The 26,061-nt window shown below is 47.5% G+C and overlaps 1 protein-coding gene and 1 long non-coding RNA gene across 3 annotated transcripts in view; one reads left to right on the forward strand and one right to left on the reverse strand.

Annotated features, from left to right (window-relative positions):
• The window catches only part of LOC142585032 (uncharacterized), a 47,579-nt gene extending 38,644 nt beyond the window's left edge, over positions 1-8,935 (forward strand). Inside the window, exon 4 of one of the 2 annotated variants that reach the window (XR_012829006.1) lies at positions 7,466-8,935. This is a non-coding gene — a long non-coding RNA (uncharacterized LOC142585032). Of the gene's footprint in view, positions 1-2,637; positions 2,749-7,465 lie in introns of those variants that run through there. The other variant, XR_012829007.1, reaches the window with a different exon arrangement.
• Positions 8,936-12,369: 3,434 nt separating this feature from the next.
• On the reverse strand, positions 12,370-16,858 carry LOC142585029 (sulfotransferase 1C4-like). The gene is made up of 2 exons (XM_075695470.1): positions 16,607-16,858; positions 12,370-14,467 (listed from the first exon to the last, which is right to left on the reverse strand). The coding sequence occupies exon 2, from the start codon at positions 14,404-14,406 to the stop codon at positions 13,453-13,455; it is 954 nt and encodes a 317-aa protein (XP_075551585.1). The 5' UTR covers positions 14,407-14,467; positions 16,607-16,858; the 3' UTR covers positions 12,370-13,452.
• Between the last annotated feature and the right edge of the window lie 9,203 nt (positions 16,859-26,061).

Raw genomic sequence — 26,061 nt, forward strand, 5'->3', positions numbered from 1 at the left:
TTTTATTACTTTGTTTTTTGTTTCTTTTTAAATTTTTTATTTATCATGATGATCACCCATTGTTCACCTAGGGTCATCCATCAAGCGCTGTGACAGCTGTCACAGGCTGTGATTGATCACCCCTTTCCTGCGTCCACCACAGATTCTGCATGGACCTTCATGAGCCACTAAATGCTTACGCCTTAAAATTCGGGAACGCTTGTTTATGAAAAGCCAAAGCTCATTGCTGCTACAAAGATATGCAGGCAATCTCGAAGGCTGTGTTTTAGGCAATGTTGGCGCTGGGACGATGACGTTTAGCCATGGCTGCCACGTTTATACGTCATTTCAGCGCAAAGGTATCTGCTTTTTGATTTGGGTTCGACACCATCTGCGGCCGGTTCACGCGTGACTCAGTATGAAAAACAGTGGGGCTCACAGCTGTCCACTACGTGTTCCGTGCCGGCTGCTATACAGCAAATATTATGTGCACTTGCACAACAGCTCAATTATACGTACGCATGTCGTGGCACGGCGTTTTCACAGGTGGTCCTTAATGCAAAAATGCAAAAATGACACTGCCGGAAATCCAATGTTCCCCGGTTATTTGAGCTCGTTTTGTTTCTACTTGTACTGCCTGTTTCGAACGTAGCCGTAGAAAGCGTGTTCAGCCAGGTTTACTTGACAAAGAATGATCTGAGAAACCGAATGTCGAATGAGGCACTGCGTTAAGTTTGGTCTGGCAGACGGTGGGGATTGCTGCAAGGATTTTCAGCCAGATGAACAGTTTCTGTCGTGTTTCAAACCTGCAGTTCTATGTGGTCCAAGTGACCGTGGGAGTTAACTCGAATGGGGCTAGATTGTTTATTCAAGGCATTTGCGTAGATACCCAGTGTGAGAAGTATCAACTGGGGCTCTACGCACTGTTTTCTTTTTTCGTTCTTTGTTTTAGTCAAGCAGCTTTGTATTACGTGAAAGTTGCGATTGTTTCGTGGTACTTTTTGAACGTCGCATATGATTACAATGATAAGCTCTGTAAATATATGAAAAGGATGTTCGTCCACAGTGAAGAAGGCAAGGCAACTGCTCATCAAAGGTCGGCGAGTCAGGATGGTAACTCCAAAGTCAGCATGGTAACTCGTCGTTTTTCATACCGCACTCCTACGACATTTTTTTCCATTTATGCTAAGTGCGTACGAGTAATTGCGATTATGGCGTTCTTTTTATATGCGCGTATTTTATGAACATTGTAATTCCTCTTTGTTCGACTTACTGTGCATTACATTGTAATTTGCGCAGGCGTATTTTCGAGCTGTGATGAAAAAAAAAGAACTACGTTCGATACACGTAATAGGTGTTTGTGGCACTGTTACGTCCATATATTAATATTTTTGCCCACATCGCAGTGGGGGTTGGGCAAATCGGTCTTCCAGTATACAAATGCATATTAGTGTTCTTATGACTTCCTATTCTGATGTATAGTACTTTAATTTGTTAGACAAAGGGGTTTACGCTGTACTTAACTTCATGACAGCCGTCATCCAGCTGGCAATTAAAGTTATAAACATTAATTCACCTCTACGGTTATGGGCCAACAGGTCGTTCTGTTTGTTCCCACTCAAAGGCGAATTGCAGTCACAGCTGCCGCTTCTTCTCACCAGGAAGATGCGAGTAGGTTTCAAGTTTTCTTCAGAGTCTAGTATTCCTCCAAGCAGCAGCATTTGAGAACTCAGCGTCGAGCTGCTTTTGAATAAATTGAGAGAGAGAGAGATAGCGGGAGAGAAATAACATGCTTATTTTAGAAATAAAGCCTACAGGAAAGGCCTCCCTATTTTAAAGCCTTCCTTCCTTCATTCATTCATTATTTACAACATATTTTACAAACTACAAACGCATTACTGGACCCATAGCCATTGGCTAGTCCCGGGTCCACAGTCAACTTAGGGTATAATATGCAGCACGCGACAAATAAAAACAGCAGACATCAAATATAATAGTAATATTAACCTGCATAACTCAAACACGAAGGTAAATATGAACTCAGTGTTCTTTTATCATTCACGCAAGCGAGCAAACAAAACAGACATAATACATAACAATGAAATTGACATGCACAGCTTAGGCAGGGATGTAAATATATGGAAGTGTACTTTTATCGACAGTATTTTTCGAAAAAGTATTTTCTCACTCCAGACCTAAAGTTACGGGCCTCTTCTGTATGTATTGGCAGAGAATTCCAAACAAATGTGCCGTTAAATTCCACGAGCCTTTTCTCCTACAGATTACGACATGGAGGCAGATTAAAACACTTATTAGTTGTAGCTCTTGTATTTCGTAACGGTATTTTAAACAAAGTAATAGGAAGTGGATCATTGGTTTCGATAATATTGCTACACGCGTGTGGTATTTGATTGTTTGAACGACGCGCGTGGGCGCCATCACTCGAGAAAAGAATAGGAAGAACAAACTGGGCTAGCGCTGCAACCGCTGTTGTAAATATAAGCTGTAGATAGTTGTTCGTCTTACTGACTCGTCCTTCGCGTAACATTGTGGTGGAAGTGCTGGGTACCTTCAACCACTCGACATTCCCGCGGAACCATTCTGTCGGGTTGGTTTGGACTTACTTGGCCCTTTTTCTCTTTCTACCTCTGGGAACAGGTGGATCGCCGTGGCCACGGATTACGCCACGCGCTACGCCATCACCAGAGCGCTTCTTACAAGCTGCGCCACAGATGTCGCCGATTTTCTTCTACGCGACGTGACTTTGTTACACGGAGCTCCGCGAGAACTTCTCACAGACCATGGCCGGACATTCCTATCAAAAGTTATCGCTGACATCCTGCAGTCCTGTGCCACGAGGCACAACCTATCCGAGTCATGCCATCCGCAAACAAATGGCCTCACTGAGCGTCTCAATCGCACTCTCATATACATGCTCGCGGAATACGTCTCTTCAGACCACACTGACTGAGACTTCGCTCTACCGTTTGTCACATTTGCTTATAATTCCTCGCACCACGACACAGCCGGTTATTCCCCATTTTTCCTTCTGTTCGGCCGAGAACCAGCGCTGCCCCTCGACACAACCCTCCCTGTTCACGCGGCACCGACCAGTGAATATGTACTTGACGCCATCGCCCGCTGTGCTCACGCAAGGAAACTTGCCAGTGACCGCCTTCTGAAATCCCAAGAGAGTCAAAGGCGGTTGTACGACCGGCGACACTGAGACGTGGTGTCGCCGGTCGTACGTTACGGAAAAATGTTACGGAAAGGAAACACGGATAAAAATTCCAATTGCAAAAAAAAATCACTACAATCACCATTCATGCAGGCCAGCACCTTTCAAGAAACACTTTTCTCTTTCCAATGGACAGACTGACAGCTTGCTTATGCAAGCACAATGTTCCAGTGCCATGCCACTTAAAAAAAAAAAAAGCTTGTTTCTTGGAAGGTAGTCGCATGCGCAGTTGGTGATCACAATGCTTTATTTCCCTGGACTTGTATACTTATTTGTATTTTGGCTCTTTCCTGTTTTTGATTGTTTGGTTTCATCAAGCACTGGTTTTCATCAGGCTTTCTTGCTGTACTACTTTCTGGTAACCTTTAGAAATCACTGCCTTCTCACAATAAACCTTTTAATTAGAAGTTAGCGTGCCGTGTTATCAGTGCTTCACACTATATGCTCTTGCAACATTGCCCAAATAAAAGATTTTATAAGGTGCACAGAAGCATCACAAGGACCATTAATGTGACTTGTTGCAGGCTAAAAAATAAATAGCCTGGCTGCAAATGGCACAAGAGAACAAATTGGACGAACACGGAAACCAAGATCGTTTAACAACAGAATGTTTCATGCAGATGGCGAGTAAATGTTGGCTGACAAGCAATAAAACGAATATACACAAAAGGGGGAAGCAAAAATAATGTGCGTTTCCTGACCGGAAATGCATCCATCTCTAACAGGCCCTGCTGTCAAGACTCTCCCAGCGTTTTTAGATCTATAGTTTCCATAATTTCCCTAGGCCGCCGATCTTCACAGAATGCTAGCTTCTTCCTTTACAATGCACGCTCACACGTTGAGGGTGCATTGTAGTGGAACAAGCTAGCATTATGTGCAGATAGGCCGCCTAGAGAAATTATCGAAGCTGTAGATGTAAAGACACTGGGAGAATCTTGTGTCGGCATGGCCTCTGTTACACTCTCAGAGATGGATGCGTTTCCTGTTGGGATCTGTATGGACACAAATCAGTTCTTGCTTTTTCTTTTTGTGGAGCTTCGATTTATTGCTTGTCAACCAGCATTTACTCGGCATGCTCAATAAACTTTCATTTCATAGTGCGCCTTATGATCGTCTTGGTCTCTAGCAGAAAGGTGTTCATTCTTTTTACAGAAGAAGAAGAAGAAGAAACTTTAGTAAAGAATAGTCCGGCAGTTCTTGATGTGGTGGCCTCAGGTGACGGCTCGAAGTTCTTGGACTCGAGCGGCATCTTTGGCTTGCCGGACGGCCCAGAGCTGGTCTGCCAGCTCTGAACTTCTGATAGCCGCCTCCCAGCGGCGGCGACGCCTACGGAGAAGGTCTCCGGCGGCTCCCGCATCCGGGGCGGCGTCGGGAAAAACGGAGCTCGAGCCTTCTCCTACTCTGGCGACAGCCGCGATTCTGGACGCGTCGCCAACTGAGCTGCTTTGATTACCGTTGTTGCCGGCACACTCCCAGAGCATGTGTCGCAGCGTTGCTCTGTGTCCGCATGTTTTACACGCGTCTGTTGGATACAAACTCGGATAGCAGTGGTGTAAGATAGCGGGGCTAGGGTAGGTGTGTGTCTGGAGCAAGCGTAATGTTACGGCCTCGTTCCTGTTCAATTTATCGTGCGGTGGCGGGAATGTGCGTCTTTCGAGTCTGTAGTGTTGGGTGAGGTCTCTGAACGTGGTTAGGCGATCACCCCACGCCCAGTGTGTTTCTTGTTGCTGTGTTTCTGTTGTAGTGTCCCGATCCGGCAGATCCGATGCCCCGCTCTCGGGGGCGGAGGCGGCCTCATAATCAGCGGCGGCTCGGCGTGTGAGACCTCGAGCCGTGGCGTGGGCCGCCTCGTTTCCCGCTAGCGGAACATCGGTGTGTGCCGGGGTCCAGAGGAGGAAGACCGTAGAATTTTGGGGTTGCGAGGGCGAGTCGCCGTCGTCAGAAATTTGGAGTATGCGGGCCGCTTCCCGCGAGACACGACCACGCGCGAAGCCGCGGATTGCCGCCTGCGAGTCGCTGATCACGATCGCGGCGTTCGGCACCGCGACGAGTGCTAGGGCTATCGCGGCTTCTTCGGCCGCCTCCGTGTGTCCCGTGGTCACCGTGGCGCTCGCGAGGCACCTACCCGAGCGGTCTACAACCGCTATCGCGTGCGCGCTTCTCCCTCCTCCATATCGCGCCGCGTCTGCGTGCACCGCCTCGTTGCTGTTGCCAAACTTCTTCTGAAGGTCGCTTGCTCGTTTGTTGCGCCTCCCGGCGTGGTGCGTCGGGTGCATGTTTTTGGGAAGCGGCGGGATGATCAGCCGGTCGCGAACAGAGGCGGGAACCGCCGTCTTTTCTCCATGCTGAGTGTGGTACGCGATGCTGAGCGACTCGAGGATGCATCGACCTGCCTTTGTCGTTGATAATCGTTCGTATTGCGCAATGTCGTGCGCCTCGATTAACTCGTTGAGGGAGTTGTGAACTCCGAGCTCTAGAAACTTGTCGGTGCTCGCGTTGAGTGGAACGCCGACCGCCCTCTTGAAAGCCTTTCGGATCATGCATTCGACTTTGTTTTTTTCGGACCCGATCCACCTCAGGTAGGGGGCAACATACGTTATGCGGCTTATCGCGTACGCCTGCACGAGACGGATCGCGCACTCTTCACGCATACCATTGCGTCTATTCGTGATGCGACGCAAGAGTCGGATCGTGTCATCTACCGAACGACGAAGTATTCGCACCGTCTCTCCGTTATGGCCGTTTGCTTGCAGGTGTAACCCTAGGATTCTAATTTTCTCTACGTGCGGTACGGGAGTACCATCTGCCAATGTAATGCGTATTTTAGAATATTCCCGTCCCTCTTCGCGCAGGGTTTTACGACCTCTCCTTGTGGGTTTGTAGAGTAAGAGCTCGGACTTGGTTGCCGAGCACTCGAGGCCCGTTCCACGCAAGTAATTCTGAACCGCATCTACTCCTGCCTGCAGCGTTCGCTCTACGTGACCGTCACATCCTCCTCCGGGAACCCAGATGGTGATGTCATCCGCGTAGAGACTGTGATGTAATCCTTCTATTTCTGTTAATTTCTCGGGTAGACCGAGTAGAACTAAATTAAATTGTAATGGTGATATGACGGATCCTTGCGGCGTGCCGCACGGACCCGTCTCAAATTCCGGTGATTCCTCGTCGCCGACGACGACGCATGCGCGCCTACCTGTGAGGAAATCTTTAACGTAATTATACATTCTTTGGCCTAGTCCTAATGTTCTAATTGTTTTTAAGATCGCTTCGTGCTTAACATTGTCAAACGCCTTTTTAATATCTAAGCCTAGAATTGCCTTAGTGGAGCTGGTAGTGTCGTCAATGATCTGGTGTTTAAGCTGAAGCAATACGTCCTGTTCTGAGAGGTTGCGGCGGAATACTAGCATGGTGTGCGGGAACGCGTCATGATCTTCGAGAAAGTCGGTCACGCGGGTGAGAACTGCGTGTTCCATGACTTTGCCGACGCAAGACGTAAGCGAAATCGGTCTTAGATTATCGAGCGTAACTTGCTTGCCAGGTTTAGGAATCATGATAACGCGGGCCCGTTTCCACGCTTCGGGAAGGGAACCCTCTCGCCAGCACTCATTGACATAGGCCGCGAGTCGGGAGATTGACTCGTCGTCTAGGTTTCGGAGAGTCTTGTTGGTAACCCGGTCTGGGCCGGGCGCCGATCGAGTGTTGAGTTCGAACAAGGCTAACCGAATTTCCGAATCGCTAAATTCCGCGTCCAGTTTCTCGTTTGTGACGCCCTCGTACTCAGCGAAACTTTATATGCCTAGGCCAAACACTCGGGGTCCGACTGCAGAAACCTTACTGCGGGAGTATGAGCCATTATTTAGGGGGGTATGAGCATTGCAATAATCTTATGTGACGGACAGACACATTTCTCGTTGGGTAGACATAGAAATGCTTACGCATTTAAGACATGTAAATTTACCTACGTATTAATGCAGGGAAGGGACACAGAGGGGGCCGCGGTTAAGGCAAGATAATGATGACATAATTATTTTGCAGCAAAGGTGTCGCGGGCCATTGGCTACACCGATAGTGACGTCGTTTCTCCCTCGCAGAAGAATACGCGTGCAGCAGTTTCTCTCCGACTTCGCAATAGGTTAAAAAATTTGTCCCCTTATTTAATTGAATGAAATGTGCGACCCCGGTGTGTCACTTGCTAACTATAGTGCTATCGCATCTAAGATGCCGCACTCACGCTGGCTATTATTACAGGCTACGATAACGCTGATGATATCGTCCGTGGGTCTTCGCCAACCGCCTGGTGACCTGCTGCTGCCGCCTGCCAATCCGCATCGACGATTGCTTACTCCAGCTCATCACCCGCCTGTTACAGATGAATCCAACTGGTCCACCTGGTAACCTAGGATTACATCAAGTGCGTTCACGGCGGCCGATGCAGGATATAAAGGACAGCTGGCTGGCTCCCACTTCGGGCATGACTGCGCATCTAAGATGCCGCACTCATGCTGGCTATTATTACACGTTAGTTAGCTGAAAGGGGGCACATTGTTCTAGAAGTAGTAATTACTCATTGTTGGCGGTGTCGTGCCCACCACAGTCTATTTAAAAATTGAAGTTGTTGATGGCTCTGTTTACTTGTAAATTCCGTACCTTGTCTCTCTCTTACTATTGCTTTCGGGAGATATAGAATCGAATCCTGGCCCTATGACAACAGGTGAAGCCGATTCACTTGCCCATGCTATAGATGCTATCCGCCTGCTTCAAGAGGGTCAAGTTTCCCTGATAGCTGATTTGAAGTCTGCCAGGGAGAAGCAAGTGGAAGCAGACAACAAAATTAAAATTTTAAGTGACAAGATTGTGTCTTTGGAAAAAGCAATGGAGTTAAATTGCCCATTTAAAACTGGGACAGATTCCGACGCTGTACGCGTTGTGTGTGAGCATGTGGCGGTTATTAAGGCACGCTGTAACGACTCCGAGAATAGGGTGCGGCGTTCGAATCTGCTTTTCTTCGGTTTGGAAGATAACGCTAGAGAAGACTGGGCAAAGTCGGAGCAGAAAATAATCGACTTCTGTGCAGATAAGCTTGGCATCAAAATAAGTAAACAACAATTTGAGCGGGTGCATCGGTTGGGAAGATATAGCGAGGACAAACGGAGACCCACCATAGCCAAGCTGACCGTCTTTAAGGACAAAGATCGCATTCTCTCTTCGGCACGCAAACTGAAGGGAACGTCATATTCCATTCGCGAAGCTTTTTCGCCGGAAACTCGACGTGCTAGACAAAAGCTAATTGAATTTGCAAAAACCCAGAAGAAAGCTTTTAAGCTTTCAGTGGACAAGGTGCGTATTGATTCAAGAATTTATATCTACAATGGTTCTGCAAGTGCAGTTGTCCCACTGAATAGATAGCTACGGTTGGGAGCATGTGCACAGAGTCACAAAGTACTAGAACTAACCCCGACTTCACCCTCGCTGTCAGTATCGTACGCCAACGTACGAAGCATATTATCAAAGCGCGATCTCATCTCTTCCTTCTTAAAAGACAGTAAATGCGACATTATCGCTTTCGCAGAGACATGGCTGCATTCTGCAATAAATAATGATGAAATCTTTTCATCTTCAAATATATATGACATATATAGGCGTGACCGCTGTCTTAAAAGAGGGGGCGGCGTCTTGAGTGGTGTAAAGAAAACCATCACGTCATTTTTGGTCAACACTAATTCTGATCTCCAGATTGTTTAGGTGGCGTGCATGATCTCACCTTCTGGGATACTAATCGGTAATTGTTACCGTGCACCAGATTCAAACAATTCATTCATCAATGCTCTGCGCGACACAATCAACAAAGCCATGGAACTCTTCCCGGCTGATTTAATTGATCTTCTTGGGGGATTTCAATTATCCGCTAATTGATTGGCCGAATTTATGATCTCCTTGTCATATATCGTCTGAATTCATCAACTTGTCTTTAGGTGTCAATCTCTTTCGAGCTGTCACGAAACCCACACACGGTGCCAATGTTCTAGATCTCATTCTTAGCACTGCACCTGAAACAATAGGTCACATAGAATACTTGGATGGTTTCAGCGACCATCATTTGCTCCAACTAACAATAACTACAACGCCGCCAGTTAAGGGTAAAAGGAGAAAGCAAATTCGTAATTACAATAAGGGCAATTATAAAACAATAATCTCAGAATTTGAAACGTTCGTCGAAAACACAATGTGGCCATCATTTTACGACAGATCAGTTGAAGAAAACTGGCTCATGTTGAAATATACACTATACGCATTAGTAGGCAAGTATGTTCCACTCGTTAATATAACGAACAATAAGTTGCAACCTTGGCTTACTAAAAAGCTTCAGCGCATGAGGAACAAGAAAAAAACGCTTGTACAATGTCGCTAAGCGAGATCGCGCATCAGCAGCGTGGTAAAATTACAAAACGTACGTTAAATCGTACTGCTCAGCTTTAGGTGAAGCTAAAGATAAATATTTTTCTAATGATATTCCTGAGCTGCTTAAGAACAGAACGAAACGGTAATAGAAGGCAGATGAGACAATACACGGCGCTGAACAAAGCTTTGAACAGCTGTTTACGTGCGCCGTGTGTCATCGCACTGAACTTCTGAAATCGCCATTGCGCACTCCAAAACAAATCTTAACTTCAACACGCTTTTAAATTACAAAACACGCATATTATTTGCTCCTAATAAGGAAAAACCAATATATTATAAAGGAAACGTTTTATTCATGGCAATAAAAGAATTATGCAGCATGTGCCGCGAAACCTGGCAGTAAGCAACCCTGGGCGTTGCCCCAGTCGGATTGTTGAAATCGCAGTCATGTGAAATGGACCGTCTAAAAATCGCATTCCCACGCGTGCGGCTGCACCGATTTTCATCGTTCCAGTCGCAGCATGTGAAAGAGCCTAAATACAAAACGTTTTGTAAGTCTCCTGCTCTTCGGCCAACATATTAAAAAAAAATTAGGCACGCATATCTAAAAGGGTCTATGTTTAGTCCGTTTGTATATTCCTTTCTCCACGAATATGTAGAGCCTTGCTGTTGCGTCGTAGTCGCAATTGTTTCCGTTTTTGCAAGGCCTTGGTTTATAGGAGGTATTTTTCCATTAAGCAAAGAGTCATGTCAATTCGTCTAGAGTTGCTAAGCTCGCACCGACGATCGTGACACTCTCTAGATATGTTAACCTTGCTTTCACTAGCTCTAAATGAGATTGCGTTTATACAACATGCTTTGCGTAAAAAGAAAAATAAAGAAAAATCAAGAAAAAAAAAAGGAACAGACCTCTTCCATGACCAACTTTTGCTGTGTTCAGCCCTTAAGCTGTCAACTAATCAGCATATGTTATAACGCACCTTCCCACTGGACAATAAGTGAAATCACTTGTTCTAAATATTAATCACCCTTTGCTGATGTAACCTTCCTTATAACGTCCTTCTTCCCTGAAGAAAAAAGAATCAAAATACTCTTTTTTTCTGCTGCAAGTAAACATTTTTTTTTTTCAGCTGAGCTATGTTATGATGCGGTAGAAAACAAACTTGCTCCATTTGTTAGCTTGGCATCACCAGGTTGAATGAATAAAGTGTGGATTAGTAGAAATGCAGGGATTGCTAGGGTGCGCAATTATTTCCGAAAAAAGAAAGCGTTTTTTAGCCTGCAGGTAGAAACTGGTCTATAGTTCAGTGCAGCTATCGTGGTCAGTTGCATTCGATTTTTTTATATGTATGGTACAAAGAAACAGCACCATGCAGTAGACATGTAAAAATATGTTTTTACATGTCTATTTTGTAAATATTTTTTTTTGACATGTAGAAAAACTCATTCGAATGCAACGGCCGGAATAATGCGAAAACTTCCAACCGGCATCTTAAACACATCGGGGACAAACATTTATATCTTGTTACAAGTTGCATCTCTGGCATTGATGCCGCTGTCAAACAGGTGGCCTATTCTACCCGCAACTAAAGTGCCGACAACGCTCAAGCCGCGATTCCTGCGTTCCGAGGCGGCTGTTTCTTCTTGTTGCGCCATATTGCACTTTTGAAGAAGAATTAATCAAAAACTTAATCTGTTTTGCCATGTTCTTCGCTTCGCAACAGGCATGAAATGGGGCCCCATGGAAGGCTCATTACTAAGACTTTATCAGTCTCTTTTCGTAGGCTACATTCGATACAGCCTTCCGATACTCTCAAACTTGAGCATTTCCTGCTTACGGACATTAGAGAGCGTCCAAGCGCAGGCACTCAAAATATGCCTCGGGTTGCCACGGCGTGCCTCCAACAAAGGCACAATTGAGGAAGCCCACGTATGCCCATTATCGATATACCTGTCCCACGAACCACTTCGTGTGTATTTACGCTTACTGACATGACACCATCGCCATCCATTGACGTTGGTTGTACATGAGCGGCCGGACAGTAGTTTCACAAGTATGGTATGGAATTCCGAAATGAAAAAAGCTGAAAAATAAACTGATTGTTTGCCATAGTTGGTGCGCACCTGAGGTAAAATGAGATTATTGTTTAAAGCAAATCTAGTGATATTAGCGCTTATCAGGCATGCTTTAGGAATTATACATGCAGGAACTTGATTATTCAATAACTCTAAAATAAATATACCCAAATTATACAACATAGTTTCTTTTACAGACAGAATGTTATTAGAGTGTAGCGATGGGAGAGCGCTAGTATTATAGGGACTAGAGGTGACTATTCTAATTGCTTGGTTTTGCAAAGTTTGAAGTGAACTGAGGTGAGTATTATATGTATTTCCCCAAGAGATTAACCAGTAGTTAATGTGTGAGTGTATAAAAGCGTAATACAGCGAGACAAGTGTAGAACGGTTAAAGAATTGGCGGGCTCTAATCAGTAACCGAATGCCGTAAGCAACTTTCTTTTGAATATTCGAGACATGATAATGAAACTTGAGTTTAGAGTCTAGTTCTACCCCTAAGAATGAGCAATGAGTGCTAGAAGGGATTAAATGGGAACCAAGATTCAGCAAAGGAACTGAATAGGATGGTTTCTGAGGGGAATTAAATAGAATAAACTTAATTCTCGTGGGATTAATAACAAGATTATTATTTATACACCTGTCTGTAACCTTAGCTAAGTCATTATTGAGTTCAGTAACCAAGGACGAAATATTTTTATCATACTTAATAATACAAGTCGGCGCACAATACAAAGTGTGAGGATGTTAGACACTCAGACAGATCGTTAATGTAAATTAAAGATGATGAAGGTCCGATAATAGAACCCTCTGGTACCCCTAGGTTAGTAACCTTACTGTACCATATATCCTGGCAGAATCGGTCTCACGATGAATGTCGACGTTAATGTGATTAGAATTGAAGTAAAATGTAGCGACACACCATATTGCAAACGCCGACACGTGCATGAAGCTGCGCTCCTCTCTGGCGCTTCCCACAGCACTCGTTGCGCCATCTAGCGCCGCCGCCGCAAAGTTCGAGCGTGGCGCAGGGAATTCGATGCCGCCGAGCACTGGAGAAATTTCAAAGAATCTCTTTTTGTTACTGAAGAACAATAGATACCTAGTGGAACATATCCGGAGACCCAGGTTGGCGTCAGAAAGGTTCATAAAGGAGCGGCACAAAGCAAGTGCCTCATACCCAGTGTTCCAAGCTGGCATCAGAAAGGTTCGTCGAACAGCGGCAAATATCCAATACCACATACCGAGTACCACATACCTAGTAGCCGAAGCTGGTTCGACGGTTGGTTTCGAACCGTGTTCGTTCAGCACAGCAGTCCGATTAGGCAATTAGACCATGGATTGCCTACCCGGTGACACAAGTGGGCGGCAAAACGATTAGAAACAGACAGACAGACAGACAGACTGACCAAAGTTCGTGAAGTATCATAAGAATGCTAATCGCATTAAAACAGCGCTTTTGCTAGCACAGTAACGATTCCAGTGTTCAGCTCCCAATTCAATATCTCCGTCTGTGATCAATGCGTTCGAGTGAAGTGGCCTAAGCACGTCTGCTGGAAGATTAAGAAGGTGTTTTTGAGCTGCCGTGTAGTTATGAGTGCAAAGAAAATGTGTGCTTGCAAGTAAAGTAAAGTAGCTTTACGAGATGAAGGAAGTTGCAACATGGGAACATGGGCGCTACTTAGACTGGGAATTCTGCAACTTGATAATGCACTCGTAATCACTCTGAACTGACGCACTTTGTTTTCGTCACAAAACGTCTACATAACACCATGCTTTCGCCATGTGTCCACCAAGTCCGTGTTGGATAGTCGCTCCAGAGTCACCTTCTCCAGCCTGGCGTTTTGTTCTGGCGAGAAATGATTTTTCCAGTCTCCGACAATGCCTTTCCGGATAAAACTAGCAGTAGAAGGATTCTTCTGCGATACCCCGTGGAAGACTCTGAGACCCTCGGGCGCTTCTCCATCTATTTGGTTTGTGAAGAAGTTGGTGAAGTTCCGCAAGGCGTAGTCCTTCATGGATTTGACGTCGCTGTATTTGATCACGTTCTGGAGGATGTCCTCGTTGTCCAGCAACAACTTGTGATAGGTCTGGTCGAAGAACTCGGCAATCTTGAGCACGCTCTCTCGTGGCTGGGCCTTCATGTCTTCGTAGTGCAGGAAGAGGACGTTCGGGTCGTTGCGGTGCTCGTACCAACCTAGGACGTGGTCAAAATAGTCTCCGTAGTCGGTCTCGCCGGACACAAAGATCTCGAAGAAGTCGTCGAACTTGCCGTCGGCGAAGTCATATCCGGTGAAACCCCGTGTGTGGTAGAACAAGGACACGCAAGTGTCCTTAGGATTGCGGCATACGTAGAGGTACTTGGCCTGTGGGTGCATGGGCATGAGGTGGTAAGGAAGGTGCGTTTTGATTACTCCGGGACGTGTCATGTCCCGCACACTGTCGGCACCGAGCATCTCGATAAAGGGGCTTCTGTTGAAGAACTCCAGGCCACTGGAAGGGGGGGCGCCTTTGTTGAAGATCAAGAAGCCAATGTGTTGTGTCCACGTTGTTCCGCACTTTGGATACGTGACGACGAACTTGTCGTCTGGCTGCGGCTTATAGTTGAGCGCGGAGCGCAGCATTTCGACAGTGAAGTTTCGGCTGAGGCGTATTATGCCGTCCATATCCTGGTACAGTGGGCCATTGGGACGGCGTACGTCGACGACAGCCATGTCAGAAATGTTCACGTGAGAATTTCTTCTCAGTTGGGAACCTGTGGTGCTGGTTTGTTGCCTGCAGGGAAAAAAATCGCGGACAGCTTACTTAGTAGAGAAACATGAGAAAGAAAATAACGCGAATGGAGAGTCATTAACTTTTTATGTATTGTTTTGAGGATTTTCCGGTCTAACTTGGTTGATATCATATACTATTGACTTCATGTTTCGAACGTATAACTTCTACCTGCGTCCTAAAATTCTCCAAATGTAATTTACACTTATCCTTTGCATTGAGTACGTTCTGGAGGATGTCCAGTTCAGAGTGTTAGATGACTTGTTTGTGATTTTGTGTCTCAACGCGATGAATATCGGGGTGACTCGGGGCTTTAAGAATATCTGAAACATATAAAAAGCGATTCTATGGCTTCTTTAATGCAGTTAATCAAACGAATACTACGGGCTCTAGTAAGTAACATATCTTGTGGTAGCTATTTTCAGTTTTATTTGTATGAATACCATAAAACGTTTTCGAATAAGGCCAATGGAAGCTGTGTATTCTGATGCAAGAAGTGATAGGTGTTTTATGTGACGCAAAACTAAAAACGCACGAACAATATTGCGACCCATAGTGAAACGCGAACTCCTGAGACCCCACATGGAAGAGTGTGACAAACTCGAAGGATTGCATCAGCTTGCTACTCGAAGAATTTTAATGACACAGTCGCGACGACTGGCTCGCAAGGGCGCTACTCTTAACGGTACTTAACTTCAACGACGTAAGCAAATTAATTTTCTTGAGGTTTGCTATAAAAATGAGTTGTGTGTTGTAAGAAAATCACTCAGTTAGCTTTTTTTTTCCTTTCGCGTAATCAGTCATGCCATGTGCACGGCCAATCGAAGCGATAACGGCAGCGCGGTGGGGTCCGAGCCAAGGAAAAAGGGCTAGATGAGTGCATAATGAAATGATTGTTTAGAAAATACAGCAGATGGTTTCTACTTGACACTTGCGACCAGACATACCACGCATTCTTTTTTTCGTGTGTTTGAGTTCTAGACTAAAGAGAAAAAGATGAAAATTTGATGCGCAGAATATTCTCGCAGATAATCAGCGTTCCCTCATGAAAAAAAGAAAAACAGTTTTGAAGCGGTTCTCAACACGTAAGGAAAAAGATGCGTCATTATGCTGTTGTTTCGCAGCTTAAATTAAAGAACGAATCCAAGCAAACTACCAGTTCTTCAAACACCGCGCTCATCCTGTGTTCTTCCTGCGTAAATTGCGCATTCAACGTGGTTTGCGGCTGCATTGCAAGAGCGTCCAGAACATGGCGTTCACTTGATGTGTGTGCTGCATGCGGAAGGACCAGCCCGAACGAGCACGAACACAAGCGTATAAATTAGCCGGCACCAGCGCACGGACACGCGCCGTTTAAGCACGCGCCTGCTGAACAGCGAAAGTGAACGGATTTTCCCCTGACCCATTCGCTGTTAAGAGTTAAGATCACGAAAGGACTCGAACTTCAAGGCGGCTGCACATTCGTTCGCAGTACTCAAGCGGTAACCTGTGTTTTTTTAGACAGAAGGGCCAACGGTGATTTGCTGGCGTTTCACTTTTCAGCGACCGCACCGCTGACGCTGAATCTGAACCTGTGCACGTAATCTGAAACCCTAGAAACACTGATACCGCATTCGCCGAACCGCTAAAGGGCATGCTCCATTCAAATGTATGGCTATCTGTCAAGCCTGCTACTTGATGGCTTAAGGAGCGTAAAGCAATGTTTCTTAAGTGAGATAAAGATGCTTGATCTGGTAACTACAATGGTATTTCAGTTATTGATGCGGAAATTTGATTTTACACATAATTATGGACGTGAAAAAGATTTTCGGCATTTCTTCACAGGAAAAACAGCTCACCGTTGCAAAATGACATTGTGACAGCAACAACTTCGAAGCGGCCTCCGCGAATCGCGTGAGAATTTCCTATCCGCAAGAACTATGCAAGCTCATCCTGGAACTCATTTTACGACCAATGCCAATCGCTTCGAATATAGCGCATTCCGTGGTTCAACATATTCTCATATATGCAAGGCAATAGTGCTATCTCGTCCCCAATGCGGTCATCGCAGATTCCCTGCAGCCGATGCATGCATGGCGCCGACGCGGAACAACGTACATAGCCAGCTCGCCATGAAACTGGACTCGGCGTCCTTGTACTTACCCTCGTAAGTGTGGCTACTACCTCCGTGATCAGAGTGTGGTCCGGTCGGCCGTCTTCGCTGAACGTGTACGACTGCTTCTGCGTTAACGGCAGCACGGATTAGTGCGTCGCGCAAACGTGGCGCTCCCCCACAAACTACTCCGGCGGGACGGCAAGCTCGAAGGGTGATTACGTCGGCGGCGAAGGAGACCGTGCTCAATTCCAACGCGGTTATTACCTTCTCTCCACGTCTTACGAGCGGCCCCTGCGAGCAGGCAGAGCGAGAGAGCCTCTAAACGCGGTCGCTGGTTCAGCGCGTGACGAAGGCTCCCTCGTTGCGTGGTTCTCTCTCTCTCTCTTAGCGAGAGCGAAAGTGCACAGGGTAAAATGATCGCGCCAGCCGTGTGTGCTGCACTTCGTGAGTCGGCGATGACGCAACCGCGCTTGCGTTGAGACAATCCGGCGAGCGTATGCAAATTGCGTCATCGATTGCGGCGCTTCTCGGGCTGCCAAGGTTCACTGCGAAGGGGATCACTTTCGCGGGTCCTGCGTTGACACGAGCCGACGGTGTGCAGCTTCTTAGTTTCTCTCGAAGGGTAGCGCCATATTCAGAAGCCTGTTTTCGCCTTGTTCAGCGTATTTTCAATCCTAAAGTGGGTATCGAGCAGGGGAAGGCTGTAGCCGCTATGTACTGTGCTTCGTCAGTTGTCGTTGAAGAAAGCTTAGCAGGGCGAGTGTGTGCGACAAGTTTGATTTCCTTAAAATGCTTTTCTTAGAGGAGTAGGCGTGGTATTCGGAAAACTCCACAGACCGTGCGAACATCGCACGTGCAAGCTCAGTTCTGGCCTCCTTAAAATCCGAATGAGGTGACAGTTCGTTATCATTTGATCATTTGAAGAACATATGCAATTTTCCCACAATATAGAAATAATAAATTGTATATATATATATATATATATATATATATATATATATATATATATATATATATATATATATAGAGAGAGAGAGAGAGAGAGAGAGAGAGAGAGAGAGAGAGGTGAACTATACACGTTGTGACATGAGCCCGCAGAAATCGCCGCCGGAGCCCCTGATCAATACACCTGACAGAGACCTCTAAGATGACCCAGTGGTGAGCGTTCTATATGTCGCAGGTGCGCTGTGCACAACTGACTGAGCTGCTGGAGTATACTGCATCATCAGTAACTTTGAAGTGCGAATAAAAGAAGGAACGCGCGAGGGCCGTCAGTGGAGGCGCAGGCGCTGCCATCACGTTCTTGCGTCGAAAGTTGGATCACGTGACATCGTTTCGCCGCGGTGATAGCGCGCGCGGCAAACTAAGGGGCCACTTTACCCGCAATTTCGGAGGTTTATTTCGTTTTCTTCGTCCATAAACGTTGCCCCCTTGTGGTTGAACTGTCGTTCTGGGAGGCAAAAAAAGTTGCTCCTAGCCTCCTAGATACTCTCTAGTTCGCTTATCGCGGAATATGCCCACCTTGTCTTGGTCAGACGGTGCGTTTTCAATGCCGCAACAAGACCAGGTACGCGAAAAAGTAAAGAATCACAGCAGTCTAAAGCGAATAGCTTTCTTTGGCTCTTTGGCCCATTTCTCGCGGTTGGTGGTTGGCGGTCAGACATTCACGCCGATGCAAAAGGCGTGTGCTCTCGCGCAACCGAGTTTCTAGAGTTTCTGGTTGCGTTCGTTAACAACAGTAAAAATATAAAGAAAGATCTGAAAGTCACGCTACTTGGTGTCGATTCGTAATTAACTGCAGCGCAACAGGAAGACAACGGACAGAGACGAACCGAACAAACAGAGCGCTGAATCTCAATTCCATTGTATTAGTTAAAAAATGTTGCACAAGAAAATTCAAGGGGAATTTACGGCTGTTCGTTATACACAATAATTCGTTGTATGTGGTGTTGGATGCGGACCCTTTTTCTGGCATCACTCGAGTTCCCCGACAACATCCAATCGCCGTCGGATTCCAATTATGGTGCGCAGGAGCGCGTCTACCACGTTCCCGGACCTGTCAGACAAGTTGGCGACCCCCACTTCATGTGCGGCACGTCGAGATATTGTCTCCACCCCTACTTGACTCATCTCGAAAGTGCAGCGGGAGCCTGGCATGATTCCGGGTAGTTGATCTTAGTCCTGAGCAAAGCTGTTTTGCAGCTCTCAAAGGTCGTTCGAGAACAACCCGTGTCCTCCAGCTGAGCGCTTGCAGGCCATGAGGCAACCCTGGTGGCATGTCACCCCTCGGACAGTGGAGCCCTTGGAGCGACCCTACGGGCCGAATGTGACGGCACTTGCACGGGAGCCTACCATTGGAGGGAAATTACGACACCTGAGCGGGCTCGACGAATGGCCGAAAATGACGTGACCCGGAAAGACCGAAGGGGTTAAAAGCGAGAGACAGGGAGAAGAGACATTCAGTATTTTCGTTCTTCTTGCCATGGGCCGGCTGTCGATGGCTTTATGAGTGTTCATTACTTTGTGTTGTAAATAAACCTTGAGTTTAATCTCAAAATCCTCCTCAACGTCGGCCAACTCCCGCACTCAACGGCAAGATCCAATATAGGGTTTGATATATCCGGGTTGGACTGCATAGGTCAAGAAAATGGCCTGAATGATACGCATGCATAATATTGCATCTTTCAATATTCCGCCCCTGGGCTCGAGCTATACGTGTTCTTATGACAGCAAATTAAGTTTGAATCATTTTATGTTAGTAGATCTAATTGACGTTTCGAGCTTTACTACAAAAAAGAGTTATTTTTATTGACACGAATAAATGAGGAGATTTTGGCACCGCGAGACGGTGCCGGCTGCTACTTTCACATGATAAACATGGAACTATATCACAAAACACAGCATCACAAAAGTCATCAAAGAAACGCAATATACATTTATTTTGAAGAAGCCTAAGGAGTAACGCTTGGAAGGGGATATTGTATAGTGATAAACATAGGCGCCGATACACTGTGCAATCTTGTCGCGTTGTATCCTTGCTCGAAATAGAGTTCATCTTGCCTACATAAGTATGTGGTATGTTCGTTAATACATTGAGGCTCGCATGGAGGAGCATTATAGTACCTGATATCTAAACAACACATACGTTCACAGGAAGACGGAGACTTGAAGAGATTAGCAGTGCACGAAAAGTCTCAGGTCGAAGCAAACGTTTCCACGAGGGGACTCGTCTTTAAGAGAGTGGCGCGAAAGGCGAAATAAGGCGTGTATGACAAATCTACGACTTTCGTACAGACGCTGTCGACGGCTTGGAACGGTTCGCAGAGACAACCCACCGTGTGCCATATTAGTAACGATAAACGATGGCGGAAACTCTATCGACGAGGATTTCCACTGTAAACGAATAGCTTGAACGGACGAATGAGCGAGCGAACGAAAGCTCACGTGCGGCAGTAACCCCCTCCCACTGTGTTTTCCGCCACTCAATTGTGCTAGAGCTCACGTGCGGCGCTATCACGCTCCCTCTCCTCCCGCTCCTTCCCGCAGCTAGGTTGGCAGAAAGCACGCTACCTTTTCCTCGGCGCCACTGTGTCGCAAGTCCGACCGCCGACCGCCGCCAACCACGAACAGAGGCGAAAGTGCCAAAGAAAGCTCTCCGCTTAAAAAAAATTAAGCAGTTTCGCCCAAAAGGGCCAAACATTGAAAGCTACCGCAAGCTTCCGCGTTTGAGAGAAACGACGACGAAGTGTCTACAGTATGGAACGCTGCGTTTTTGTCTCTGCGAATTCGAAGATACTTTGTGGCCGCTCGGGAAAGCGGTCTAGTCGCCCGAGTGACACCGACAGCGAGGACACTGTGATCTACTCAGTGACTACTGATGAAACCTCAGATGACAGTGACTTCGTGCCCGCAACGAAGCACAAAGCAAAGAGAAGACTGGTCAGGACATCTCCTTACACAAGTAAGGCAACTGTGATCCCGACGCGAAAGCCATCAGACCTCACAATTTTATTTGTGCCTGTGGTTGCTAGCGACAATCTAAACCGGGTCAACCACCAAGCCACATATGTCTCGCTCGAGGCACTTGTTCCGGGTCAGATCAAAGATGTAAGGATCAACGCCTGTAAGAAAATCCTCGCTATATATGTCGCAAACCGCAGCGCGCTAGACATTCTGAGCAACGTTAAGGTGCTGGATAGCGTCAACGTACGCTGCTATAAACAAGACGATCATGACTCTACGGCTGGCGTTGTGTATGACGTAAATAATTCCATAAGCGCTGCTGACCTGCATATACTCATCAAGCCGGCGACAGAGGGAATTGCCCTCTTGCAAGCCCGTCCCTTGGGAAACTCACAGTGTGTGAAGTTAACTTTCAAAGGAGACAGCCTACCGTCACACGTCAAGGTGACGGTAGGCTGTCTTCCGACACATAGTAGGGCCTTTTGTGCCAAAGCCGCTTTAGTGCAGGAAGTGTCAAAAGGTAGGGCTCGTTAGTGCGGTTTGCACAAATGCTGCCGTGTGCTCACGATGCTCTGGGTCGCACAGCTCCGACGCCTGTCGTGCAGAAAATGAAAAGTGCGTCAATTGTCAAGGCTCTCACGATGCAGCTTCAAACAATTGCCCACCTGTGAAAAATGAGGCGAAAGTCTTTAGGCAAATGGTCAGGGATGGTTCCTCGGACAGGGAGGCTGCCGCTAAGGTGCGACGTCGACGTTTACGTCGCCAGAGATCTAGGAAACCCACTGCTATTACTAAGGATGCACCGCGTCCACTGACAGTCCACAAACGTCCAGATACAACTAGCAATAGTAGCAATGAGGATCCTAAGCAGAAAGTCTCCCTGCAATCTCTAAGATGGAAAACCTTCTGTGATTCCCTTGATCCGCATAAACCCCTATCACATATATGGACAATGGTGCGTGGTCTTCGAACATCACCGCAACAACGCCACCCCTTCAAATGCCAGGCTTTCTACCAAGGTCGCAGAGAGATCGACGTAGCGGAGGACTTCTGTTTCAAGGTTGCTGGTCTACAGCCACCGTTCGCTACACGTAATCCCCGTGATGTCCCAATCTCGCGGGATTCTCGTATGGGCAATCTGTTTTCCATCGAGAAGTTGGAGGCGGCGTTGGCAGTGTGCAGGCGTTCCTCATCGCCAGGGCCTGACGGAGTGACATACGCAGCTCTTGGAAACCTCAGTCAAACAGCCCGGCATGCTCTTCTAGACGTGTACAATAATTCATGGCGTGAAGGAGCGCTTCCTGCTGCATGGAAGTACAGCCGCCTTGTGTCTCTCCTAAAATCAGGTAAATCACCCCTAGACGTGGCGTCTTATCGTCCCATTCTTCTGACCACTTGTCTAGGAAAGGTGATGGAGAGGATGGTGCTGACGCGTCTAGAGTGATATCTAGAACACTGCAAGTTATAGCTTGACACTACGGCAGGCTTTCCACGCCGACGCTCTTCTGTAGACAACGTCATAGATCTTGTCTCGTCTGTTCAGCACAAAAAAAGCCTACGGAGGCTGTCAGCGGCGATGTTCCTGGAGGTGCTTATGACAACGTAACCCATCGAGCCATCCTGGACGCCTTGAGCGATGTCGGCCTAGGCGGCCTTGTTTTTCGATAGATATTCAGCTTCTTGAAGGACAGGTCATTCTTTGTGCAAACAGAGGATGGTGCGCCATCACAACACAACACCTACCGCGGCGTACCACAAGGCGGAGTCTTGAGCCCCACTCTAACCTCGCGCTCATCGACCTGGTTCATAGCGTTGCGCAATCCGTCCATGTGTCGATTTACGCAGACGATATATGCATTTGGTCATCAGGAGCGACGCGTCCCCAGGTGCGCGCCAGATTTCAAAAATCGGCCACACTAACATCAGGTTATCTTCGAGCGCGAGGTCTGGAGGTGTCCTCTGAGAAGTGCTCTATGGTTGAGCAATGAAACGGTACGTTGTCAGAATTAATGGACAGCCGATTGCCTACGAGAAGACGCATTGCTTTTTAGGAGTGATAGTAGACCGAGACCTCTCCTGGAGTCCTCATATCTCCTACCTAAAAAGGAAATTAGTCATGATAACCCACGTGCTCAGATTTCTTGCGGAAATGTCATGGGGTGCGTCTGTGAGTGCGATGCTCACGACGCTATAACGCACTGTTCCTCAGTCTCTTGCGCTATAGCTTACCTGTACTGGGTGCGACCGGTAACACCAACCTCCGTGCCCCCCAGTCTGTACAAGCTCAAGCTCTGCTAATTTGCCTTGGTCCTCCCAGATGTGCATCCACAGCAGCAACAATAGCCATCGCGCATGACCACCCCATCAACACGTATCTTCAAGTCGACGCTTTAAGGATGCATATCAGGCACTTCGCCCGTCTTTCATTGCATCATCTCGCCTCCCTTCCTGCCAACCATGAAACTTTACCGTCAAACTTCATGCCTGCAGCATGACCATCTCTACCGCTGCGGTGCCTCCATCCACTCCAGGTTCTTCTTGTTATTCCCGGTATCAAAAAGAAGAGATGTAATCTTTCGCCCTCAAACAAACCGTGCTTTCATTCCTACATGACAAGCACAAAGAACGCATCCACGTTTACACGGCCGGCTCTTGCTCCTCTAAAAGTTCAGTTGGAGCAGTGGTAATTCCCGCAGAGTCTGTCACCCTCAAGTTCAAGACGCCTCACATTGCATCATCGACGGCTGCAGAACTCGCAGCTATCCGTGCTGCTCTGGAATTTATTAGTCACAAATCATCACATTCATGATTGCATCTTATGCGACACTAAGGCAGCTCTCCAGTGTCTGATGTCCCCTTTCAACCACGGACCAAATATGCAACTAGTCGCGGACATCCGACTACTCCATCATCACGCAATAAACAAGCGGCGCAACATCATCTACCAGTGAATACCGGGTCACTGCGGAATTTCGGGAAATCACAGCACTGATGACGCCGCCCGATCAGCCAACGATGGTGCCCATGTTATACCGATACCACTGTCACGAACAGATGCAGCCACAAGTCTTCGTTCCCTCGCCCGCGAGCTTACGCAGAATCCGTGGAACACCAGTGAATTCACGAACGCACGTCTCCACAGATTAGATCCACGTCTGCAACTGCATCCACCACCAGGGTTACCATTAGCGGAAGCAACACTTCTGTGCCGCCTGTGGCTCGGCGTGGCATTCACGAACTCCTATTCATTCCGCATTGGAATGGCCGACAGCCCTACTTGTGACACCTGCGGCTGCGAAGAGACGATTGAGCACCTCCTTTGTGACTGTCCCCGTTACAAAGTGCCAAGAAAAATGCTCGTGACCGCGCTCGAAAAACTAGACTATCGCCCCTTTACAGAGGAAAAAGCTCTAGGACACTAGTCCAGACGGGCTTCGGCACTCAAGGCCTTAAATGCTTTGCTGAAGTGTTTAAGGACGTGCGAATTGTGTGGCTGTATTTGAGTGTTGTAGCGCGTAGTATCGCGTAACTGTGTGAATTTTCCGGTTTCCTTTTTTTTCCTCTTCTTGTTTCTGCTTTTATTCCCTTTACCCCTTTACCCAGCACATGGTAGCCAGCCGGTACTTACACTGGCTAACCTCCCTGTCTTTCCTCCCCTTTGTCTCCCCCCCCTTCCGCATTAGCGCTCAGGGTTCTCAGACGGTGTTGTAAGAATATATAGGGGTGACATGTTGGCGCGACAGAACATTCTAGGAAAATGCCGCTGTGCAGCAGAAACAACGCCCTGGTGTCTCACGACACTGGCCTGATGAGGAGTGCCGCCACCGGTGTTGCAGGCATCACACCTCTGAAGTGCACGAAACGACACGGAAGGAAAACTGTGTCCGTAGCTTGAAGTGCGATGTCTGTTTCGCTTAGACCACCATATGAACCATACTACGCACGCAACTGCCCAGCAGTAAGTGTCAGCATGCACAGCACTCACGCCAGCAGTGAGAAACAGAATGCTGCTTTGTCTCCGCTGCAGAGCCTACTGAGCAGAGCGTCAGGTTCCGCCCACTTCTTCGTTCGGCGGGTTTGGCAGCCAAACGCACTTCGGCCTGTCTCGCGTGTCTGAAGGCCTTCTGACCCTCTGTACGCGTGCCGCGCATGCGCCGTTGACAGAGAAACGGCAGTGACGACGGCCCGAACGCACCTCTGATTTTATATAAAGAGTTGCAGCTCAGCGGGTTTACGGGCCAGCGGAGACGCCACTGCGCATGCGCCGTTCACTGGGGCGGCCAGCGTACGGAGCGGGCCGCTCGCTCGCTGGTATCCTCTTCCCAGTGGAGCGCGCGGGACGGACCAGCGTTTTCTCGAAACAAACATGGCGACCACCCGTACGAACAGTGGCATGTCGTCGGCGTCATCTTCAAACGCGGCGCTGGCTCGTTTGCAGTCGAAAACGCCTCGGAAATGTTTCATCACTGAAGAGGACCTCTATGTCCTGCGAGAGGTTTCAGCAGCGAGGCCAGTTGGCGACGATTAGAAGTGGATGACGAGAACCTGAAGCGAGCGTACTGATCTTTTCACAGTAAGTCCAACTTTGTTCGACAGGTGGAGCAGCAAATCGTTCCGCTCTAAAGTACCTTAATAATTTTAAAGTACCGAAAGGCTTTGATCCAGCCGACGAAGTAAGCGATAGGCTGATCGGTGACATGTTACCTTGCTCCGCCCCTTTGCCGCCATGAAAGTTCTTGCGCGCCGGGCGAAGTACGCGCGTTTCGCCTGTTGTGCTATGCACATTGCTGTGATAATTTCGTTCCGGGAAGGCCGAAATGCCTTGTTGCAGCGCGGTTGGGTGCCGATCGAAACTTGACGAAGGATGGCAAGAAGTTATTTTGCACCCCGCGCGGCAACCAGAACTTAACCGGACAGAATGGACGGACGGACTTTATACCGTCGGTAACTGCAGGACTATGCGAGGCAAGTAACATAGAACAATACAAAGGTGCGATAGAAAGTATACACGTGCGTGTGTCGAGCTGTGATAGTATTTCACTCGCGCGCATGAATGTTGGTGGCCGAAGATTGTGGAGATTATTTATTTTTAGTTATGAGCCCGATGAATAGCTCAGTATGACCTAGGATGCGAAGGACCGGAATGCCTTGCTGCTGTGCGGGTGGGTGCCGAGATCAAACGGAGGACGGAAAGACGTTATTTTGCATCCAGCGCGGCAACCAGAACCTAACCTGAAGAAAAGTATGGTTGCACGGAATTGGGAGGACAGAAAGACTGTACCATCGGTAACTGCATGACTATGCGAGGAAAATAACGTAGAGCGATACTATGGTGCGAGAGAAAGTATACACGTGTGTGTGCAGAGCTGCGATAGTATTTCATTGGTGCGCATGAATGTTGACGGCTGAAGTTTTTGGAGATTATTGATTTTAGTGCATTATGAGCCCGTTGACTTAGCAAGTGCAGTATGACCTAGCATGCAAGTAAATAGCGGGGCAGAAGCGCATTAACTCGCTGACAAATACCCGCATTGCGTTA

Source organism: Dermacentor variabilis, chromosome 6 (assembly GCF_050947875.1).
Source record: "Dermacentor variabilis isolate Ectoservices chromosome 6, ASM5094787v1, whole genome shotgun sequence".
Classification (NCBI taxonomy): domain Eukaryota; kingdom Metazoa; phylum Arthropoda; class Arachnida; order Ixodida; family Ixodidae; genus Dermacentor; species Dermacentor variabilis.

Bases quoted from the DNA above. Each gene is read 5' to 3' on its own strand.
- LOC142585029 (XM_075695470.1), bottom strand. From the start codon at position 14,406: ATGGCTGTCGTCGACGTACGCCGTCCCAATGGCCCACTGTACCAGGAT.